Raw genomic sequence first — 22,463 nt, forward strand, 5'->3', positions numbered from 1 at the left:
ACATTAGGACTCTCACTGATTTAAGAGATGAAGGTGATGAAATGGTAGATGAAAGCCATATGACTAAGTATGACATGTAGGAAAGGATGATCCTTGTTTCAAGTGCATCCTTCAACATATGCATCTAACTGGATGTCACTAATCACCAGTAAGGAAAATTTCTTTCCTCAAAGGAAAAGAACTTGAACTCATCTCAAGGCCTTAGCAGGGACAAAAAAAGAGCTGCCATACATCCCAGAACATGGATGCAAGATAAATTTACACACAAAAAAGAGCCCTTCCAGTGCATCACTCTGTGTGTCAAAACACAGAATTTCTTTGCTGCAAGACGTTAAAGACTCAGAGATAAAACTGAGAAAATCAGTCAGATGTAGGAAGTGTTCATCAAGAAAGTAGTAGAACTGGTGACATAGGAAATCCCTGACCTGAATTTCTGGTGGCTGGGAGAGGGTCATTACATACAGTCTTAGATCCTTGCTTGGCATCTATGCTGCTGGTGCAGTAATTTTATAAATTTTAAGGGTTAGGGCAATTTCATAGAATCATTTCAGCTAGAAAAGTCCTCTGAGATGGTGAGGTCCAACTACATTTAAACAATTAGGCAAAAGAACATAGCAGCAATGACAAGTAAATCTCTTTGTGAGAGAGCATTCATTTGAATTGGATGGTTAAATCCTCCATTAAGCACCTGGAAGATTTAACAACTCCTGTCCAAATGAACAAGATGTAATAAGCTTGTATACAGGCTTGATATGGAAAGTGGATTGTGTTTAGTAAAACAGTGGAGAATAACCTTTTATTGAAAAGAATTATACTGAATTTTAATCAGGGGAAAATAAAGATGCAAGAATACATCTGCAGAGGCTTAAAGGACTAGATGACTTTCTTAGCTGTCAACAATGGCTGCAGGAGAGTGTTACAATGTAATCTGCTGTTTTCTGTTATCATTACTTTTTCAATCACACCATATATCCTGCCTTTTTAAGGGAAAAAAAAAAAAGGCAGCCAAACAAAAACACCTGCCAGTACTGTCCTCTGCGAAGTGCAAAGCAATACTGACACAAAAGATGAAAAAGTGATTAAAATCTTATACTTCGATATAGCTGGCCCTAATTTTTCATCCTAATATTACTTGAGTGATTATAGTTACATGTTCAGACTGAAAGCAGATGAATCTAGCTGATGTTTAGCTGGTCATATTTTATATATAAGAGCTTAGGAACAACCATCACCCCCATGCTGATATTACTCTGTGTCATGACTTGGGATTTATTTGACCTTCAGTACCATCCTTTTCAGTGCCATCTCTGACATAAAGTGTATTTTTTGAGAGGTTAACTGGAAAACCATCTCTAAATTGTGTTTTTAGCTATTACAAGACACATCCTCCACCTTTTTGTGTTCCCCCCCCCTTTTTTTTTTTTAATTAATATTTTAAACAAGCATATTGTGGCAATTATGGAGAAATTTGTATCCTCCACTGACAACTGAATTCCATTATCTGTGTTGCATGGTGGCAATAGAGTCCAGCATTATGACCCTGGGCCAAACTTTCAGGGCTTGCTTTCTTTTTGCTTTTGAGCAGCGGGTGTAGACAACATTGTTTGGGTCCTCAGAGTACAGCACACGTAAAATAACTTTTTTTCCCCATTTCTGAATAGCAGTTCTGTGTTGGGGGCCTGTGTACTTAATTGGTCTGTTGAGGTACTGAGCACAATACCGGATTCCTTATCTTAAGCTTTGCTAAGATGGGAAGGCAAAAGCTATAACAGGAACAAGACTCACATCACTACAATGGTCTTGGTTTATTGTTTTGTGCCAACACGGGCATTTGAGCTGTTTTGTGTACTTTCCTCCCCTGACTGAAACACATTGAAGCCATTTAACCTGTCTTAATTCACAGGTAACCACAGGAGCAGGATAGGACAGAGTGGAGATAGGACTATTTTCCCCAAAACAGCTTATAATACAAATACCAACAAGGCTGAAATTGTTCCTCTTGGACTGACTTGCTAAGGATGAAAACCACTTTTTTCCTGAAAAACCAAACCCTTTACAGGCTGTTCGGATGGCTTCTGTGGTGGGAAAAGGCATTTCAGAGAGAACATTTGAATTGCTACATCCTCCCAACACACAATGCGTTGCAAACAAGATGCTCCCAACTCCAGTAGCCAAGTTGTATGGGCCAGTTCAATAAGACTTGTGAAATTCAGGTCATCTGTATACAGAGCAGTACAGCAAGATTTGCTGCTTTCCTGACTTTAAATTGACCGCTCCACTCTTTGCTTGGATTTCACCTTGAGGTTGTGAAGTCAGGTTAAAAACAGCTGCCCCCACTTCTTTTCTTCTTCTGTTTGTTTTGTTTGTCCCCCTAGCAATAAGCCCTAGAAAGGTCACATACTCCTTCAGAGAGGAATGTAAAGGGGTACAAGGTCTTTCCTATACAGGTAACTCATGTGATTTATAGTACAGCATTCAGCCTTGTTGAAGCCAAATTACAGCCTCCCCTTTGACAGGCTAGTTCTCTGGGTTAGCTCTTTTGGGGCCCAGAGCACAGAGTCTTGCTTCTGAAACAGCAAACAAAGCTGTCCCCATCATGTATGAGGAACAAAATCATGTCTAGTACAGCAGAAGTTTTGAATAGGGATTAGAAACAGCTCTGGAGTCACAATAACTGATCTGAGCCTCTCTTATGCACTTGAGGGGCTAGATCCCAACTCTTGTATAATTTTGGAGACAAGTAAACAGGATTTCTCTGTCTGCAGAGGGCTGGGTGAGCAGACACAAACATCATTTGTGGGTAGGGCTCTGAAGGATTTTTAAAAAGTCTGAAGTTTTGCCAACCTCTCCTGACTCCAAAAAGTACAACAGACACAGCAATTATTCTAGTCACTCTATGAAAAGTGAGAAGGCATCTATAAGGGAAGATCAGGCAGCAGCGTGTTAATGTCAAAGCATAGATCATATGGTGGGAGCTTATATGAAAGAAGCCAACAGAAGGAGCAAAAATAAATCCACCAGCTCTCACAGATTATTTTCCAAAAACTTAACTATTCAGAAAACTATCAAAATATCCAGTGAATGAAAATAGTGGGCATTGTTCTGCACATAACTGTGTTTAGAACCCATGAGTTCCTCCCTCCTTGCTGTTACATGAAACCAATGGATGCTGAGACTTGCCATAAAATAGTGTAACTGCCTCTGTCCCACCCCCGGTTAGACACAAAGAAACAGGGAGGCCTCATGTAATATTATACCTACACACTGTATTGCCATTTATTTAACACCCCTGCTAACTCTCCCACCCTCACTGGGTGAAGTCCAGCAAAATTGTCTGCCATCCTCCAGCATTACCTCTCCCACCTGTCAGGCTCCAACACCAGCCATTGCCTTGTCTGTTGTCATATTATACCTTTCCCTTTATTATTCCTTTATTCAGAGGGCAGAGGACATGCTTCCAGAAGATTTGGTGACTCCTGGGAATTACTAAGCCTCAATGAGGTTATCCTCCTACCTCGAAGATCTGCATCCTTCAGTCTTTCCCTAGATAAGCAGGTCTCAAACTGTGAGTGAGTCATAGAATAAATTACCAGGGGTGCACAAGGAAAACAAAAGGGAGAGTTTTCTATCTTAGGACACTACTTGAGTGGCGTGCCGCATTTAAAACCCAAATGAAAAGTGGTAGCAAAGATTTGCTTTGTGCCACCTAAGAGAAATACACATAAACACTATTTCTTATAATCCATGATCTCCCTTGGTACATGGAGGGGTGAAACCAAAAATGGCAAGCTTAGAGGCATCAAACAGCCCAGAAATCAGCTTGCAGAAGGAGAACTAATATTTATAATAAAAGGTAGAAGTGGCATTGAAATTTAATGTCACTATCCATGAACTACATGTTGACTCCTGCATTTTTCCACCTCTTAACCCTCTGCTTTCTGCAGTTTGTAAAATGTCATGCCTGTGCAGAGCTGCTGCTATAGTCACACACAGAAGAGATGCCCAGTAAAATTGACTTAATCATATCTGACCTACTCTGTGTCCCCACAGCTGTAATCTCCAGGTTCACAGGCAAAGTTGGGAAACTTCAGTCATGCTGTAGGTGAAAAGTGCTAAGGAGTTATCTCTTCTGCAATAATGTAAACATGTAATTTTTGTAAGAAAACAGGTTTCTTCGAGAGAGGTCCTCCTCATATCTTCCCAACTTTCAAGTCCTCTGTGTTTTCCCCTGACTCAGGAAAACCCAGATATCACCTGACTTCACTAGCAGAGCAACCAGAAACCTCATGGAGCTAGACCAGCTTTTAAAATAATTTCTAGGAATATTTTTCTGGAGCATACATGTTGCAAGACAACACATACTGCAAGAACTCTGCAAAAGCACTTTACTGGCATTCTTTGGTGATGACTCACGGAAGTCGCCCTGGCTCTGCTTCGATGAAACGTGACCACCCGGCACAGATGCCAGTCACAGCCCTGCACTCACCCATCCTGCACCACACTACATGCAAGATAACATCCACAGTGAAGTTCGAAAAGAAAGTCAAACAGAAACTCATGATTCTATGCTGACAGTCATAAATAACTTAAATAATGTCAAGTCTCATATCATAGACCAGGATAAAGGACTTTATTCCACATTCCTACAAAGAGCCTCAGAAGATGTTTAAAGAAATTTAAACTCCTGAAAAAAAGAAAGTTCAGCACTCTGTAAATAGGAGGTTAAAAAAAAAAAAAGCCTAGTCATGTGAGTACAGTTTATAGTTTGACTTTTGTTTTTCCTCTTTCAGCTCAGGACACATTAAATTCCTTAAAACATTGTAGCAAGAAGCTAAAGCATAGTTTAAAACACTGTTGCTATTACTATAATATCGTAATAATATCACAATTCACACAGACCCTTAAAACCTTCCATTTACAGCTTTAAAACCCAAACTAACCAAACAAAAACCCACCACTGTATTTGATACAGCTTTACATGTTTTGCTTTGGAGCCAAAGGAAATAAACTTTGTATTTAACTCCTTGCATAATTTCATCATATACACTTCCAGATGGTTCTTATGTTTTATAGTGAAGTTTCTGCAAACCGTCTGCAAACTTTTTACACGACTAGATGCTCAACAGGGAAAGCCAGGCACTCACAGCAACATTAAGTATAGGCATTTAACAATGTGGAATTAAGTATCTGCAGCAGGCATTAACAGGGATTTCTTTTTTTTTCTAATCCTGCTTTTCAGCAGTTCATGTTACCATTTTTCACTATTCAAAGAGGGGGTAAAAATAGTGCTGAAGATAAAAATCAGTAGCAACTTTTAAGTATCAAACACATGTCTTAGTGGGAGTACAAACTGTGGAAGTTCTAACAACAAAATGGAACAAGCACACTTGTCCCCCCTTCCTTACCCCAAGACTAATTTCCCCCTTCTCAATCAACTTTCACGCTGATTTTCTTGCTTCTCTGAAGTTTCCCACCCATTCCCCTCCAGAGTACAGCCAGGAAAGCTGAGTTAATCCTCCAGTTTCAACTGGTGTGAGTCTTTACTACTTACTTGCATTTACAGAGCAATCTCTCCATAAAAAGAGAAAGAAAGAAAGAAAAAAAAAATTCTCACTGCACTGTAACACCAAGAAGTATATTTTAAAAATCTCCCTCGGGTCTCTCTAAACATCTGCTTAAAGGTTTGCTGTATCTTAAAAGGGCTCTAATTACCAGAAACTCCTCTCTTACTTAAGCCCAGGGCTCACATTTCGATTATAACTCAAGCACCAGTTAACTTAGGGGTAAAACAAAAATGCCTGTACCAAATAGAAGAAAACATAGGCCTACCTTAAAACTTTCCAGCTTTTCAGAGGATCCAAGTCAGAGATTATAGACACCATTGTAGAAATAATAACAATTAAAAAAATATATAGAAAACAACAACAAAAATAACCCCCAAACAAAACAAACAAAACCCCCCAACCAAACACACAAAAAATCCCGACCAAAAACACGGCAGAGAAGCCTAACCACAAAAGCAGCAAGTACTCTACTCAGTGTGGGAATGACAACAAACCCAGTACAGCTCTTCCTCCTTCTCAAGCTGATAAGCACTTGTCCCAGCTTCTCTCCACCCCCAAAATCAATCTTGTGCTATATTGCTTCACAGTCCCAGTTTCATTCCTTCACCACTACCTTTTAAAGCCCTTGTAATCTGCTCCAACTGATCAAATTTGACCTTTTTGTAGCCCACTTTATTCCAAGCACAGCCCTCAGTTAAATCTCTCTTTATTAACACCGTCCTTCTTGGCTTTCTTTTGGAACAAACACAGCTCAAGCTTGAAGCCTCCAGTCTTTGCCAGCAATCATTTACAGATTACTGCAAGCTGCAGTCTTCTCCTTTTGGGTATTTTCCTCTGCCTCTGAGGTTTGCTTTCATATTATTTTCTGAAGGTTGTTGGGGGTCTCCCTTTCCCTGTGCTGTGCAGGTTGGACACTTTTAAAGGAGGGACTTTCTAATACAACTCCTCTCCCTCCTCCCTTTACCCCTCACCTCCATCTTGACAGACAGATATATACATTAAAAACAATTCACAACCTTTTGAGTATAGAAACCTCTTTCTCCTCCCTTTATTTTTTTTTTTTTTTAATCTATCACACAATATAAGCCCAAGCTGTGACTGAAAGCAGCCTGATTTAGAGCAAGTCTGCTATTATAGTGCTATAAAAACTTTAATAATGCAAAGACATATAGAACCCCTTGGATATTTGAAAGGGGAAAGGTGTCTATATAATTCCATTAAATCCATTTCTTCTTTCTGTTGATGCTGCAATAATAACAACAACAAATAGTAAAGCATCCTTTAGATCACTATGGTGACCTGAAAAGTGGCATAACTGTTGCTAGTGTGTGTTTATTTAGGAAAATGTAGATCATTGGCTTCTTTCACATTTCTGTAGCGCCTGACATTTATTTCTCTGCATTTAAATATTTCTCGTTTGCATTTTTCCCCTTTAAATGTTTTCTATTCATCGTGTGAATGACTACACTTTTTCCTTGAGATCCACCACTTCATTGCCATGCTGGAAATTCACAAACTATTTATTTTTACTTTTTTTTTTTTTTTTTCCTTTTAATAGCAAAATTGTGCATCAGGAAATATTCAGGCAGAATCAAACTACCTCAAAGGACAGATACTTCTACTTTGCTATTTATACCATAGGCATATGCTCATAGCTTCTCTCTGCCTCTAGATCTCAAAAAAAAAAAATAAATAGTTAGGATCAGCCCTTTTATGATAAAAAGCAGCAGTAACATGATGGTCACACAGTGATTGGGTAGTGTATGACATCACAGAGTCATGGAAACCAAACAAAGAGTATAATAGGCATAATGAACTTCTGAGGCTGCTTTAAGTCTTCCACCACCTCCTCCTTTGGCAAGATAAAACTAGAGCTATGTCAAAACTGTTTCCAGGCCTCCCTTGTAAACTTCAGGCTGGTTTTGAATAACCTGAACCTCTGCTTGCTTGTGTCCCTGTGTACAGGCAGTACACTCTTGCCTTTCGCAGAAAGTGACATTGAGGCTTTCCACTGACCCCAAAAGATTCTGTGACCACTTTGCCTGCCAGTCAGCAGATAGTAGTCAGAAAGAAACAACCACTTTTAAACTACCTAGGTGAAAAATACGTATTTTATTCAAAGGCCAGCACATCATCGACCCTTGATTTCGGAGTTATGTTCACTCAGTTCTCTCACAATTCTTTTTCCTTGCCTCACCCAATGAATCTCCTGGCTCAGCTCTTGGGACAGCATCATTTGATCAGTTGCTAAAATGCAAGTTCAGAGCTCTAGATTTTATATTATCCCCAGGCAATAGATCAAATAGCTTTGTTTTATCTACAAGGGGTGTGTCAAAGATAAGCACATTGGAGACTGCTGATGGGGAGATTGCAGGTGCAGATTTAGGGAAAGAGAGTAGAGGGCAACTGGGGAATTACAGGCACTCTATCTCTGGCTTGGCAGCCTATACGCCACAGAGTTTCTCTCACCTGATACATAATACTACTACTACTACTAATACTAATACTAATAATAATAACAACAATAAACAACCAGGTTGGAAAAGACCTTCAAGATCATCGTGTCCAACCCATCAGCCAATCCAACCCACCTAAACAACTAAAACATAGCACCAAGCACCCCATCAAGTCTCCTCCTGAACACCTCCAATGATGGTGACTCCACCACCTCCCCGAGCAGCCCATTCCAATGGGCCAATCACTCTCTCTGTATAGAACTTCTTCCTAACATCCAACTTAAACCTCCCCTGGCACAGCCTGAGACTGTGTCCTCTTGTTCTGGTACTGGGTGCCTGGGAGAAGAGACCATCATCCGCCTGCCTACAACCTCCCTTCAGGTAGTTGTAGAGAGCAATAAGGTCACCCCTGAGTCTCCTCTTCTCCAGGCTAAGCAATCCCAGCTCCCTCAGCCTCTCCTCATAGGGCTTGTGTTCCAAACCCCTTACCAACTTTGTTGCTCTTCTCTGGACTCGTTCCAGCAAGTCAACATCCTTCCTAAACTGAGGGGCCCAGAACTGGACACAGTACTCGAGGTGCAACCTGATCAGTGCAGTGTACAGGGGCAGAATGACTTCTCTGCTCCTGCTGGCCATACCGTTCTTGATGCAGGCCAGGATGCCATTGGCCCTCTTGGCTGCCTGGGCACACTGCAGGCTCATGTTCAGCCTACCATCGACCAGTACCCCCAGGTCCCTCTCTACCTGGCTGCTCTCCAGCCAATCTGTGCCCAGCCTGTAGCACTGCATGAGGTTGCTGTGGCCAATGTGTAGAACCCGGCACTTGGATGTGTTAAATCTCATGCCATTGGACTCTGCCCATCTGTCCAGCCTGTCGAGGTCCTTCTGCAAAGCCTCTCTACCCTCCAGCAGATCAACTCCTGCCCCCAGCTTGGTGTCATCAGCAAATTTACTGATGATGGACTCAATGCCCTCATCCAGATCATCAATAAAGATGTTAAAGAGCACAGGGCCCAGCACTGATTCTTGGGCCCCACCACTAGTGACTGGCTGCTAGCTGGATGTGGCACCATTCACCACCACTCCCTGGGCTCGGCCCTCCAGCCAGTTCCTAACCCATCGCAGTGTGCTCCCGTCCAAGCCATGGGCTGACAGCTTGGCCAGGAGTTTGCTATGGGGAACGGTGTCAAAGGCCTTGCTGAGGTCCAGGTAGACTACATCCACAGGGCTCCCCACATCCACCAGGTGGGTCACCTGCTCGTAGAAGGAGATCAGGTTGGTCAGGCAGGACCTGCCCTTCCTAAATCCATGCTGACTGGGCCTGATTCCTTGGCCATCCTCTAAGTGCTGTGTTAATGCACTCAAGATGACCTGTTCCATGATCTTGCCTGGCACTGAGGTCAGGCTGACAAGCCTATAATTCCCTGGTTCATCCAACTAGCCCTTCTTGTGGATGGGCACCACGTTGGCCAGCTTCCAGTCCTCTGGGACCTCTCCAGTGAGCCGGGACTGATGAAAAATGATGGAGAGTGGCTTAGCCAGCTCATCTGCCAGCAATTTCAGCACCCTAGGATGGATCCCATCTGGTCCCATGGACCTGTGGGGATCCAAGCTGCTGAGGAGAGCTCCAACTATCTCCTCATGGAACACAGGGAAACTATGCAGCTCCCTGGCTCCTTCTGCCAGCTCTGCAGGCCAGCTGTCTGGAAGATGTTCTGTCCTTGTAGTAAAAATTGAGGCAAAGAAGGTGTTAAGTACCTTTGCCTTTTCCTCATCCTTTGATACAACGTTCCCCTCCGTGTCCACCAAGGAGTGGAGGTTGTCCTTGCCCTTCCTCTTGCTATTAATGTATTTATAGAAGGACTTTTTGTTGTCCTTCACAGTAGAGGTCAGTTTAAGCTCCAAATGTGCTTTTGCCTTCCTAATTTTCTTCCTACAAGACCTAGCAACATCCTTAAATTTTTCACGGGTTGCCTTACTTTTCTTCCAAAGATGATACACCCTCTTTTTTTTCCTTAGTTCTATTAAAAGTTCATTAACCATCCAGGCTGGCCGTCTTCCCCGGCGGCTCATCTTCCAGCACATTGGCACAGCCTGTCCCTGAGCCTTCAACAATTCTTCCTTGAAGTATGTCCAGCTCTCCTGGACCCCTTTATTATTACAGGCTTTATCCCAAGGAACCCTCTGAATTAGTTCCTTGAGTAACCTGAAGTCTGCCTTCTGGAAGTCCAGAGTGGAGGTCTTCTTGCTACCCCTCTTAGCTTGACCGAATACTGAAAATTCAATTATCTCATGGTCACTGGCCCCTAAACACCCTCCGACCACTACATCACCCACCAGCCCTTCCCTGTTGGTGAAGAGGAGGTCAATCATAGCCTTACCCCTGGTAGGCTCGTGCAGCACCTGGGATAAGAAGCTGTCCTCTTTAACTCTGAGCATTTCTTTGGAGATAAGGCTTGTATCCACCTCTGAAAATTTTTGGGCCATGTATTTGTTTACCTACACTTAGTTTCTTGCCATGGAAAATGGAACTCATCAATCCCTCATTTAAGTTGTGAAGCATACTTAGCAGTTATAGCACACTGCCTTTACTCTTTCTTCTCTACTGCTACATTTGTTGGATTTAGAGCTACAGCTCTGAAAGGAAAGCCAGGTCTCCATTTTGTTGGACCTGCCTGGCATTTTACCAACTTCTCCTAGAACACTGAAGAAAGTAAGCTTTCTAAAAATAAACTGAGAAGATTAACTTTAGTGCAAAGAAAGTTGTGATAGGCAATGGATTTTCCAAAACAGTCTCACTTGTTTCATACAGCATGTAGCTATCGTAGGAGAAAAGAAATAAAAGAGAAAAAGAAATCCACTGTAAAATTATTTTAACTCTTGTGCTTGGAGAGCAGCACTCCAGCCCATCTTTTAGCTAAATGTTTTTTCTGTTGCGGTTAAGGACCGTGTCTTCAAAACTTCTATTTCTGTGCTCAAAGTGAAGAAATTTCTTATGATCTTTGGCTTGCTTTTCAAGAAACAACCAGCACATCTGTGAAATATTACTTAAGGAAATTTATTACAGTTAGCCAGAAGGCAACAACCCCAAAAATTTCCACTACCTGCTGAAATTCAGCCTATTGTATTACTGGTGTCTCTCACGCTATGACATGTCCCACTAGCAAGAGCTTAGCAGTTCTCTGGTAACACAGTAATGAAGTACAAGCTCTCCAAGATTTTAGGTCATGTTAAAGTAAATATGCATATATGCTTTTGAAAACAAGATTAGTATACACACAATAGAATCTCTAAGCAATGCCATCATCCTTAGTTTAGACAGCTGTGGAATAAAAAATGTTCCAGATCAGCTAGCTACAAACAGTTGAAGGTCAAGTATAGGACAAAATATTTAAATAAAAACATAAGTAATAATAGCTACCGAGCATTAGACGGATGATTTTATGTCATGAGATATTTTTTCCCCAGATGTTTCTTTACTAAATACCTATTGGACTGAGGACTTAGTCTTGGGCAGAAAAATAAACAAAGTATAGTAAGCATTTTGGGTTGATTATTTAATCTTCTTTCAAGGGTGCTATCTCATTCAAAATATTTTAGGAGCCAAAACAAGTCTGCCAAAGCACAATCTCTTTAGTCAGAATGCCCAATATCCTGGTTATCAGACAATAATAGAGAAAGAAATAACCTTCTAACATCTTCCCAACACCTATTTTGCATCCTTCTTTCATACAAAACAATGTCAAAGTATTTGCAAGAAATCCTGATCTTTCACCAGGAAAACCTCACTCTCCCTGCAGAGCCAGAGTCTGTTTTTAAACAAAAGCTTATCTATTAAAGAATGTCCTCTAACTTCAAGGCTGCTATGGGGGACTGATAAAGGCTCTTCTTCACACTGTCTCATACTGTCCCATCCCACTAGCGATTCCACCCCCCTGCCTCGCCTCCCAGTGTCTAATGCCTTGCCTTTTAAGCAATGGAGTGACTAATTGAAAGTGCATTCCAGTGCTTTACAAGCAGCTTTTCCTTTCCTGCTGACAGTAAAATGTTTTAACGTTGGCAAAATGCTGGTTTAAGTGAGAACTTGGGCACTTGTTTGTGACCTAGATGTGTGAAAAAAATCTGGCTGAATTCAATAATTCTTAAAAAAAAAGAAGCCACTTCTAGAATTGTTATGAGTAAATCCAAGTGTTACGGATCTTCTAAGCTGAAGAAAGGCACAAAGTTGTGTACCAGTGCTTGGACACAAATACAGGAAAAAGCAGTTACAAACAGGCATAAATCCAAATGACAATTGCCCTTTGGGAAAGAGTACTGTAATCCAAACACCCCGGAGACAGTAATCGCAGATTCACGGCCAGTCAATGACCAACCAGTCTGGGATTCAGCACATCTTATCACACACAACAATTTAGTAGTTGGCTTCATCTAGCAGCTGCAGAGATTTAAAGGTTTTGTTTCTTTGCTAAACAGCAGGACTGGTTGTACAAAGCTGCACTTTAACAGTTAATTATTAATGTTAAATTACAGAAATGTGTTTCTTACTTATTGAATTCTCACTTTTACAGAGTCTACAGAGACAAACTTCCAAGAGATTTCTTTATATATATATATACTGGTTGTGATTTAATGGATTTTCAAGTACTTTCAGGTTTTACTTGTGACAACTGCTACAATAAAAAGCCTTATGAACAAAGATGTGTTTTGTGCCTATTCACCTAGTTGAAAATTACTATTACGACATACTTTATTACAAGAGAGATGCTTTCCAGACTCTCTGAAGTGACAGTTTTCCCCAAACTCCCATCATCCTAATTGTTTTTCAGGTGTTTGTAGTTTACTTGAAACAGCATACAAGCCAAACATTTAGGTCCTTCACTAAATTTCTCTTTACTGGCTAGCAGGAGGGTTTCTTCATTCTGCAGCCTTGGCAAGAGTGAGAATATTTCTGCAGTCCAAGACAAGTCTTGCCCTTCCTCATCAAAAGGAAAGAATGAAAGAAAATAAAAGGTCCTTGTATTTGTCAAGCATATTCAAAAAGAGCTACTTGCACCCCCCAATCTGCTTCTTTCATTCCATTTGGGAGAGTCATGGGTCAAATTTGGTAGAGAGGAAAATAACAGCCGTTAACTGTTTTAGCACTGCAGCAAACTGAAAAGCCAAAGCTGACACTGTCTGTCTTTTAATTTCCATTCTTTTGGTGTCAGGTCATACAGTGAACACCAAAAGGTCTTTATGAATCCTTATGAAAAGGTTATTGTTCAGGCTGCCTCCATAACATAGTCCAGAAAACAAAAACGTCGGTAATGACCTTAATAAGTGCTTTGTTGAGAAGTCCATGTTTTCACGTGGACCGCAGCTGCATTTATACAATCTGAATGCCACCTCATGCAGTGTTCAATTATGCATCTAAAAATAATTATATTATGCTGAATGCATAGTGTAAGATGTTTAGGAAATTATTTCCAAAGAGACAAAGGAAAATTAGTGGCTCCGTATCTATGTAGGTCTTTAATAGATTCTTTAAATATTTACCACTGGTTTTCTATCTATCATGGAACAGAGAATGTCTAGAGAATGTAATTTCCAGAGACCAGGGTGATTATTGGTAAGGGACTAGATATTCAATTAATTCCTCTCAATGTCTTTCTTCTTGACATTGAGAAAACTATTTTTTTATCTGTGCCCTACTTCCCCATCTGGGAGGAACAGATACCACCCTAGCAATCTACAGAGCAGAACACTAGGAACTTAATAGAAGACACAAATATTGGCAGTTTTGTAAAATTCCTTCCTTTCCAAGATTAAGTCTAAATCAACTCAAATACTGGTTTGTCATTCAGTGTAAAAGAACATGATCTGTTGAGACAGATGGCTTCTAGCACTTCAAAAAATTAAGAGCTGTAAGGAATCCCTGTAGCTTTAAAAATAGTCACTTATACAATAGATTTTAAAATGGAAATAATTTTAAAACTCCAAAGTCCTAGAGGGAAATAAGGGGAAAATAGCTAAAGGGAATAATTATGAAATTAAGAAAATGGTAACAAACCTCCATTAATGAGATTAATCTTTAAAATGAGGTGAATGATTTTAGAAATACTAACCACAAACACCTATTTTGCATTTGGAGTTTATGTGCTTTAAACAGAGAGAGAGAGAGAAGGCACCTTGTGGCAGTGTGTTTTGCCTTAGATCTAAATATGATGACATGCAGGTAGGGAATGCTTTAGATGCCAGAGCAATCATGTACATATTTCATACAAAGGCCTGGAGAAGCATGCTTTTAGTCTGTGTATGAGCTGTACCAGCACAGGCTGAGTTTACCTCTGACACTGGTCAGGATTTGAGATTTGTGGAACTCACTAGAAGTAGCACTGTTTCATCTTCCTTTCATATTATAAAGGCAGGGGGAGCTGACAAAATGGGAAGACTACTTTTGCCATAATAGCTGGCAGGAGATTTTTATAGGCACAAAACCCAGTTAAGTGTCCAGATTCTGGGCATGTAACTCCCCTGGGTCCTTTGTTTAGAAGTGCTTATCCGCTTGCATAGGCACAAACATCTACAAATCCACATGCAGGTGTGCGTGTCTACCTAAACAAAGCACCGTGGAGCATACTGAAATAATCTGTTGCTCTCCTGAGGGAAACCCCCCACATGTTATCCTTGCGAAAACAATACTGGTGAGAGTTTCGTAACAGTATTACTTCATCAATAGATGGCTGGAATTAAATTAAATTCTAAACCAAAAGAGTTCTCTAAAAAGGTCCTTTGACTAATTAATAAGAAATCATAGAAAACTTCCCCCCCTCCTTAATTTCTGAGTGCAATTGTTTGCCTTTATTATTTAAAGAAACATCTTTTATGAAAAAGCAGAACCATGTTTTTTCTATTTCTGAGGACTACTCATTTAAAAACACAAACATTCATTCATTCCCATGTTGGCTATTCCATTACTTCCTACATCTCTTCATGAAAGTTTTATATCTTTCACAGCGTTAATAGATACTGTAGCCTAGATGACATTATTTATATACACAGGTCATATTCACACATACAGTTTGTTTACAAAAGATCCTTTCCTTCTCTTCAAAAATATTCAAAATCTCATGTCACACTTTTCTTCTTGCTGACCTCATTTACAAAAGCCCAAGAATGTTAGTGATTTTTTTTCTGAGACAAGGCCTAGGCTGTGATTCCAATAAAGACAAGCACACATCCCCATGTTGAAAATAAAGCATTTTTATTACTTTCTAAACCTCGGGCATAAACATTCATTGCTTCATCTGACAAAATCCAACCAATAAAGACTGTAAAAAGAGTTAGATTAATAGGACCTGCTTTCTAGAACATTGCACTGCCCTCTAGACACTGGATGTCTTGAAAATTGCATATTGTATCATTTGGCCCATAGAGGAGCAGAGAAAATATCCTTTTCATAGATTTATAGAATGGTTAGGTTGGAAGGAACCTTAAAAATCATCAAGTTCCAACTTTCCTGCAATGGGCAGGGATATGTTCCACTAGACCAGGTTGCTTGAGGCCTCATCAAACCTGGCCTTGAACACCTCCAGGGAAGGGGCATTAACAACCTCCCTGAGCAACCTGTTTCAGTGTCTCACCACCCTCACTGTAAAGCATTTCTTCTTAATCTCCAGTCTAAATCTGACCTCCTCAAGCTTCAATCTATTCCTTCGTGTCCTGTTACTAAAAGCCTTTGTAAAAAGCCTCTTCCCAGCTTTCTTGTAGGCCCCCTTCAGGTAGTGGAAGGCCACCATAAGGTCTCCTTGGAATCTTCTTCATATTGAACAGCCTCAACTTGCTCAGGCTGTCCTCATAGTGGAGGTGCTTCAGCCCTCTGAGCATAGAATCATAGAATCAATAAGGTTGGAAAAGATCTCAAAGATCATCAAGTCCAACCCGTCACCCAACACCTCATGACTAACTAAACCATGGCATGAAATGCCACGTCCAATCCTTTTTTGAACACCTCCAGGGACGGTGACTCCACCAATGGCGAACAACTCTTTCTGTGAATAATCTTCTCCTCACCTCAAGCCTAAACTTCCCCTGGTGCAGCTTGAGACTGTGTCCTCTTGTTCTGGTGCTAGTTGCCTGGGAGAAGAGACCAACCTCCTCCTTGCTAAAACCTCCCTCCAGGTAGTTGTAGAGAGCAATAAGGTCTCCCCTGAGCATCCTCTTCTTCAGGCTAAACAACCCCAGCTCATAGGGCTTGTGCTCAAGACTTCTCACCAGCCTTGTTGCCCTTCTCTGGACACGTTCAAGTGTCTCAATATCCTTCTTAAATTGAGGGCCCTAGAACTGGACACAGTACTCAAGGTGTGGCCTAACCAGTGCTGAGTATAGGGGCACAATGACTTCCCTGCTCCTGTTGGCCACACTGTTCCTGATACAGGCCAGGATGCCATTGGCTTTCTTGGCCACCTGGGCACACTACTGGCTCATGTTCAGCCAGCTGTCTATCAGTACCCTCAGGTCCCTTTCTGTTTGGCAGCTCTCCAGCCACTCTGATCCCAGCCTGTAGCACTGCATGGGGTTGTTGTGACCAAAGTGCAGCACCTGGCACTTGCACTTGTTGAATGCCATCATTTTCGTGGCCCTCCTCTGGACCCACTCCAGCAGCTTGATATCCCTCTTATAGTGCGGACAACAGAGCTGGACTCAATACTCTAGGTAGGGTCTCACAAGATCAGAGTAGAGGGGCAGAATCACCTCCCTTGTCCTGCTGGTCACATTGGTTTTGATACAGCCCATGACATGGTTGGTGTTCCAGGCTGTAAGTGAACATTGTTGGCTCATGTGAGTTTTCCATCAACTGACACTCCCAAGACCTCCTCAAGAGTGCTCTTGAGCCACTCCTCACCCAGCCTCTGTTGGTGCTCGTGATTTCACCTCTTCTTCATTTTATGTATGCCTTAGCAAAGCCTTCTGCTCCATGATCTTGCCAGGCACAAAGGTGAGACTGACTGATCTATAGTTTCTGGGGTCTTCTTTTTTTCCCTTTTTGAAGATGATGGTTATGTTTCCTCTTCCCCAGTCAGCAGGGACTTCACCAGATTGCCATGTTTTTTACGATGTGATGGACAGTGGTTTGGCAACTTCATTTGCCAGTTCCCTCAGGACCTCATTGGATCTCATTGTCACCATGGACTTGTGCACCTTCAGATTCTTTAGAAAGTCTTGAGCCTGATTTTTGCTTACAGTGGGCAGATCTTCATTTTCCCACTCCCACCTATGTTTTATGGAACTTGGGTAGTAGTTAGAGCCCTTGCCACTGAACAGCAAGGCAAAGTAGTTGCTGAGCATCTCAGCCTTCTCTGTATCTGTTGTGACCAAGTCCCCATTCTCCTTTTGGAGACACCCCACATCTTCCCTGATGTACCTGGATAAATTCTTATTCCCCTTTATGTCACTAGTCAAGTTTAATTCTTATTTTTTCTTATTTAGGTATTCAATATTTAATTCTTATTTTGATATTTAATCTTCAATTCTTATAAATTTTCAGGTATTAAATTGTTACAGTCTATGCAAGTCCAGGCTTCTTTGGAAGCTGCAGGATCTAATATGGCTTGGATTTGTTGCTAATAACTCCTAAAGTGTCCTTGGGAAACTTACTTTATTTGACAGGTTTCTACTGTATAGATCACTAGATTGCCCCATCTTGGATTTCACTGCTTCCCCTTTCTGACAGAATTTTTAGATGACTGAACTACAAATTTTGTTTGTTCTGTGTCATCCAGGAAGGAAGAGACTGCCTGAGGAATTCAAGAGGGGAAAATTCTGCTGTTTTTCATAGCAATTTCTTCAAATACTTTGTATTTGTCTCTTCAGTTTGTAACTTGTCTGCAAATGTAAAGTCCAGTTGATGCTAATGATTTCTTATCCAGTAATTGGAGAAAGCTTTTTCCTCATGCGGAAATAGGTGACTAGTCACTTAAAAGGCTGCTTTTAGATAACCCCAAGACTTCCTTTTCCATTTTTATTTTAGGTACTAACTCCTTAGAAAGTAAACAGAAAATCATGGAATCATAAAATCATAGAATGGTTTGGTTGGAAAAGACCTCTAAGATCATTGAGTCCAACTGCCAACCTAACACCAGCATGGCCATTAAACCATGTTCCAAGTGCCATGTCTACATATTTTTTGAACAACTCCAGAGATGGTGAATCCACCACCTCCCTGGGCAGCCTGTTTCTGTGCCTGATCACTTTTTCAGTAAAGAATTTTTTCCTAATATCCAATCTAAACTTCTCCTGGCACAACTTGAGACCATTTCCTAGTGCTTGCCACTAGGGAGAAGAGGCCAACATCCACCTCATTACAAGCTCCTTTCAGGTAGTTGTAGAGAACAATGAGGTCTCTCCTCAACTTCCTCCTCTCCAGACTAAAAACCCCCAGTTTCCTCATCTATTCCTCATAAGACTTGTGCTCTAGTGACTTCACTAGCTTCATTGTCCTGTTCTGAACATGCTTCAGTGCCAAAATGTCCTTGAAGTCTCACCAATGTTGAATACAAGGGTATGATCCCTTCCCTGTTTGTGCTTGCCACACTATTCCTGATACAGGCCAGGACACTGTGGGCCTTCTTGGCCACCTGAACACGGTGCTGGTTCATTTTCACATGGCTATCAACCATCAACCCTAGTTTCTTTTCTGCTGAACTAATCATAAAAAAGCCTATGTTTCCTTGGTATGGTTTCCCCTTGGTGACTATTCCTAATGATTTTCTTGTTTTAAATGTGCCTGGAAATGATTTCCAGGATTAGTTTTTCGATCATATTCCCAAGGATCAAGGTGAAGTAACTTACCTGTAGTTCCCCAGTCTTTTTATTCTTTGGGCTCTTTTCCCAACCACCATCATCAAGCAAAGATTATCAAGAGCATCCTTGCAATGATATCTGCCAGCTGCCTCAGTGTATCCTATCAGGCCCATGGATACATGTCTGTTCAGTTTTATATGGATTCTGCGACCTGAATTTCTTCCACCAACAGTAGATATTCCTTGCTCCAGCCTGTTTCCCTGATCTCTGGGATTCTTTAAGGCTGGTTTTGCTAATCCAGACTGGTACAAAGAAAGTATTCAGTACCTCAAGCCTCTTCTACATTCTGTGTAATAAGGACCCTTTCCTCACCGAGCTAGGTGCCTACATTTCCCCTAGTCTTCCTTTTATCATCTATATGCTTACAAAAGCTCTTGTCTTTGACATCCCTGCCAAGATTTAACACCATTTGGGCTTTACCTTTCCTAATTTCATCCCTGAATGAATGGACAAAGTTTCTGTATTCCTCTCAGGTTACCAGTTCTTTTTTCCACCCTTTGTAGACTTCCTTTTAACTTTTGAGTTTGGTCATGAGCTCCTTGTTCATCCATGCTGGTCTTTTGAAATTTTTACCTGACTTCTAGTATATTGGCATTGATGGAACTCTCTTGATCTTGGAAAAGATGATCCTTGAATATGAACCATCTTCGTCAGGACATCCTCTTCCCAGCTTTCTTGTAGGCCCCCTTCAGGTAGTGGAAGGCCACCATAAGGTCTCCTTGGAATCTTCTTCATATTGAACAGCCTCAACTTGCTCAGGCTGTCCTCATAGTGGAGGTGCTTCAGCCCTCTGAGCATAGAATCATAGAATCAATAAGGTTGGAAAAGATCTCAAAGATCATCAAGTCCAACCCGTCACCCAACACCTCATGACTAACTAAACCATGGCATGAAATGCCACGTCCAATCCTTTTTTGAACACCTCCAGGGACGGTGACTCCACCAATGGTGAACAACTCTTTCTGTGAATAACCTTCTCCTCACCTCAAGCCTAAACTTCCCCTGGTGCAGCTTGAGACTGTGTCCTCTTGTTCTGGTGCTAGTTGCCTGGGAGAAGAGACCAACCTCCTCCTTGCTAAAACCTCCCTCCAGGTAGTTGTAGAGAGCAATAAGGTCTCCCCTGAGCATCCTCTTCTCCAGGCTAAGCTTGTGCTCAAGGCCTCTCACCAGCTTTGTTGCCTTTCTCTGGACAATAAGGCCAATGGTATCCTATATCAGAAATAGTGTGGCCAGCAGGAGTAGGGAGGTCATTCTGCCCCTGTACACTGCACTGGTTAGGCCACACCTTGAGTCCTGTGTCCAGTTCTGGGACCCTCAGTTTAGGAAGGAGGTTGACTTGCTGGAAGGTGTCCAGAGAAGGGCAACAAAGTTGGTGAGGGGTTTGGAACACAAGGCCTATGAGGAGAGGCTGAGGGAGCTGGGGTTGCTTAACCTGGAGAAGAGGAGGCTCAGGGGAGACCTTCTTGCTCTCTCCAACTCCCTGCAGGGAGGTTGTAGACAGGCAGAGGTTGGTCTCTTCTCCCAGGCAAGCAGCACTAGAACAAGAGGACACAGTCTCAGGCTGTGCCAGGGGAGGTTCAGGCTGGAGGTCAGGAGGAAGTTCTATACAGAAAGAGAGATTGCCCATTGGAATGTGCTGCCTGGGGAGGTGGTGGAATCACCATCACTGGAGGTGTTCAGGAGGAGACTTGACAGGGTGCTTGGTTACATGGGTTAGTTGATTAGGTGGTGTTGGGTGATAGGTTGGACGCGATGATCTTGAAAGTCTCTTCCAACCTGGTTTATTCTATTCTATTCTATTCTAAATTTTTGAATATGAAGTATGAATAATGAAAATATTATTTTTATTAATTATCAAACTATTAATAACCAATGAATCACCAACTTATATACATGTTCTAGTGCACGTTCATGAAATACATTCCACAAGTGGCTTAGTGTTATGATTAGAACTTAATTGAACTATCTATAGATTTCAATATTTACATAACACAGGGTGCAGTTCTGCTGCTTGGCCACTAGATGACAACTCGGTGGGACACGGACGGCTTCTGGCTATACACAGCAATATTATAATCTTTCTATGCGTCACTGCTTACTATGCTGGACGCGGATACTTTGAACTGAGTGCTAGTGGATGGAAAGCACATGGAAGATACTCTATAGCTGTTGTTTGTAGCAAGGTGGGGGTCCCGCAGACCACTGCGGCTGGACTGGTTCCTAGTCGAGTTGGACGGCGGTGTTGGGTCATTGTCTCCTCTCTTCACATCAGGGAAGAGGGAATAATGGAGGAGGTGGTGGAGTCGCTGTCACTGGAGGTGTTCAGGAGGAGACTTGATGGGGTACTTGGTGCCATGGGTTAGCTGTTTGGGTGGGTTGGATTGGTTGATGGGTTGGACACGATGATCTTGAAGGTCTCTTCCAACCTGGTTTGGTTTATTCTAAATAAAGGTGTTTTATTCTAATGGACCCTGGGCTTAGCATGGAAGCAGGTTCCCTTCAGGACTCAGTCGATTCCCTCCAGACAACATGGATCAGTCCTGGTCGGTTTGGCCCGTGGGGTTGGCCCTCGGGAGTCGGCTCGCATGATAGGGCGTGGCGACGGTTGCCGGTAGGCTGGCTCGGACAACGTGGCAGCAGGCAAAGCTATGGGGTCGGCCCAACCACGGCGATTCTCAGGGCTGATGTAAACAGCCTCGGGAAGAGAATGCGGCTGCGTTAGGCGGCGGATTCTTGTTTACTGAGCTTAAGTGAACAGCGGAACTCTCGGAATGGTCCCGGGTTCCGTGCAGTATAGGCACGAACAATGCTTTAGTCTTCCCTGAGGTTCACAGGGCTCTGAGTGGCACATGTGGCAGCTCCTCTCCCGCTATGGTGGGGCTAGGCATATGTGGACTCGGTATCGATCAAGTCCTTTCTCCTGGGCAACTGGGCAGATCTTACCCTCGGGGGTTGGTCCAGTCCTCCGGTGGCACAGTGGGCTCTCCCGGTCAGTACGACTGGCTGTAGCAACGCTGAGCTCCTCGGGCGCAGTGAAGGTCCTCCCTCTGCAGACCTGATCCTCAAACCTGCTTCTCATGATGCAGAGGCTTTTAGTATGCGTGCATGTATAACAGAAGCTAACAACAATAAGCTCAATGGCAGAGGCTGCAGCTCGAGAGTTGCTCTCTCGAGCAAGCACAGAGACAAAGTGAAAGAGGAGGCAACTTGTTTACCAACTGGGGTGATACTTATAGGTTCCAACCAATGGGCACTCTCATAAACAACTGGCTTCAGCCTATAGAAAGCGTGAATCTAGAATTATGCCCATACTTGGTGTTTGCACCAGCACTGCATGCGCTGGGTGTGTGCTGGCCTGACTAATGCTTTGGCTTTTGTCTTCTGTCTTCCTCCTGGAGGAGGGGGAACTTGTCCACATGCTGGAACAAGACTCAACATCTGGGTATAATGTGCCTTCACCACAGACCTATGTCAAAAGTTCTTATATAGAAGGTGATATGAAACTGTTTTAAAATAAACTATCTTAAAATGCAGCCCATCACAGAAGAGCGATATCACTTTTTGTTCTCATCCTTACGTGCTGAAAGTTACCCAGCCCTTG

At 42.2% G+C, this 22,463-nt stretch overlaps 1 protein-coding gene across 2 annotated transcripts in view; it reads right to left on the minus strand.

Moving 5' to 3' along the window:
- CELF2 (CUGBP Elav-like family member 2) overlaps window positions 1–22,463 on the minus strand; it is a 496,995-nt gene that overhangs the window by 393,280 nt on the left and 81,252 nt on the right. The window contains exon 1 of one of the 2 annotated variants that reach the window (XM_068168606.1): window positions 5,830–7,682. The exons of the other annotated variant lie outside the window; for it this stretch is intronic. Coding sequence (XP_068024707.1) covers window positions 5,830–5,882 — 53 coding nt within the window. The 5' untranslated portion in view covers window positions 5,883–7,682. Of the gene's footprint in view, window positions 1–5,829; window positions 7,683–22,463 lie in introns of those variants that run through there. 2 annotated transcript variants of the gene reach the window in all.

Source organism: Melanerpes formicivorus, unplaced genomic scaffold (assembly GCF_026170545.1).
Source record: "Melanerpes formicivorus ecotype bairdi unplaced genomic scaffold, bMelFor1.0.p_v2 SCAF_3, whole genome shotgun sequence".
Taxonomy (NCBI): domain Eukaryota; kingdom Metazoa; phylum Chordata; class Aves; order Piciformes; family Picidae; genus Melanerpes; species Melanerpes formicivorus.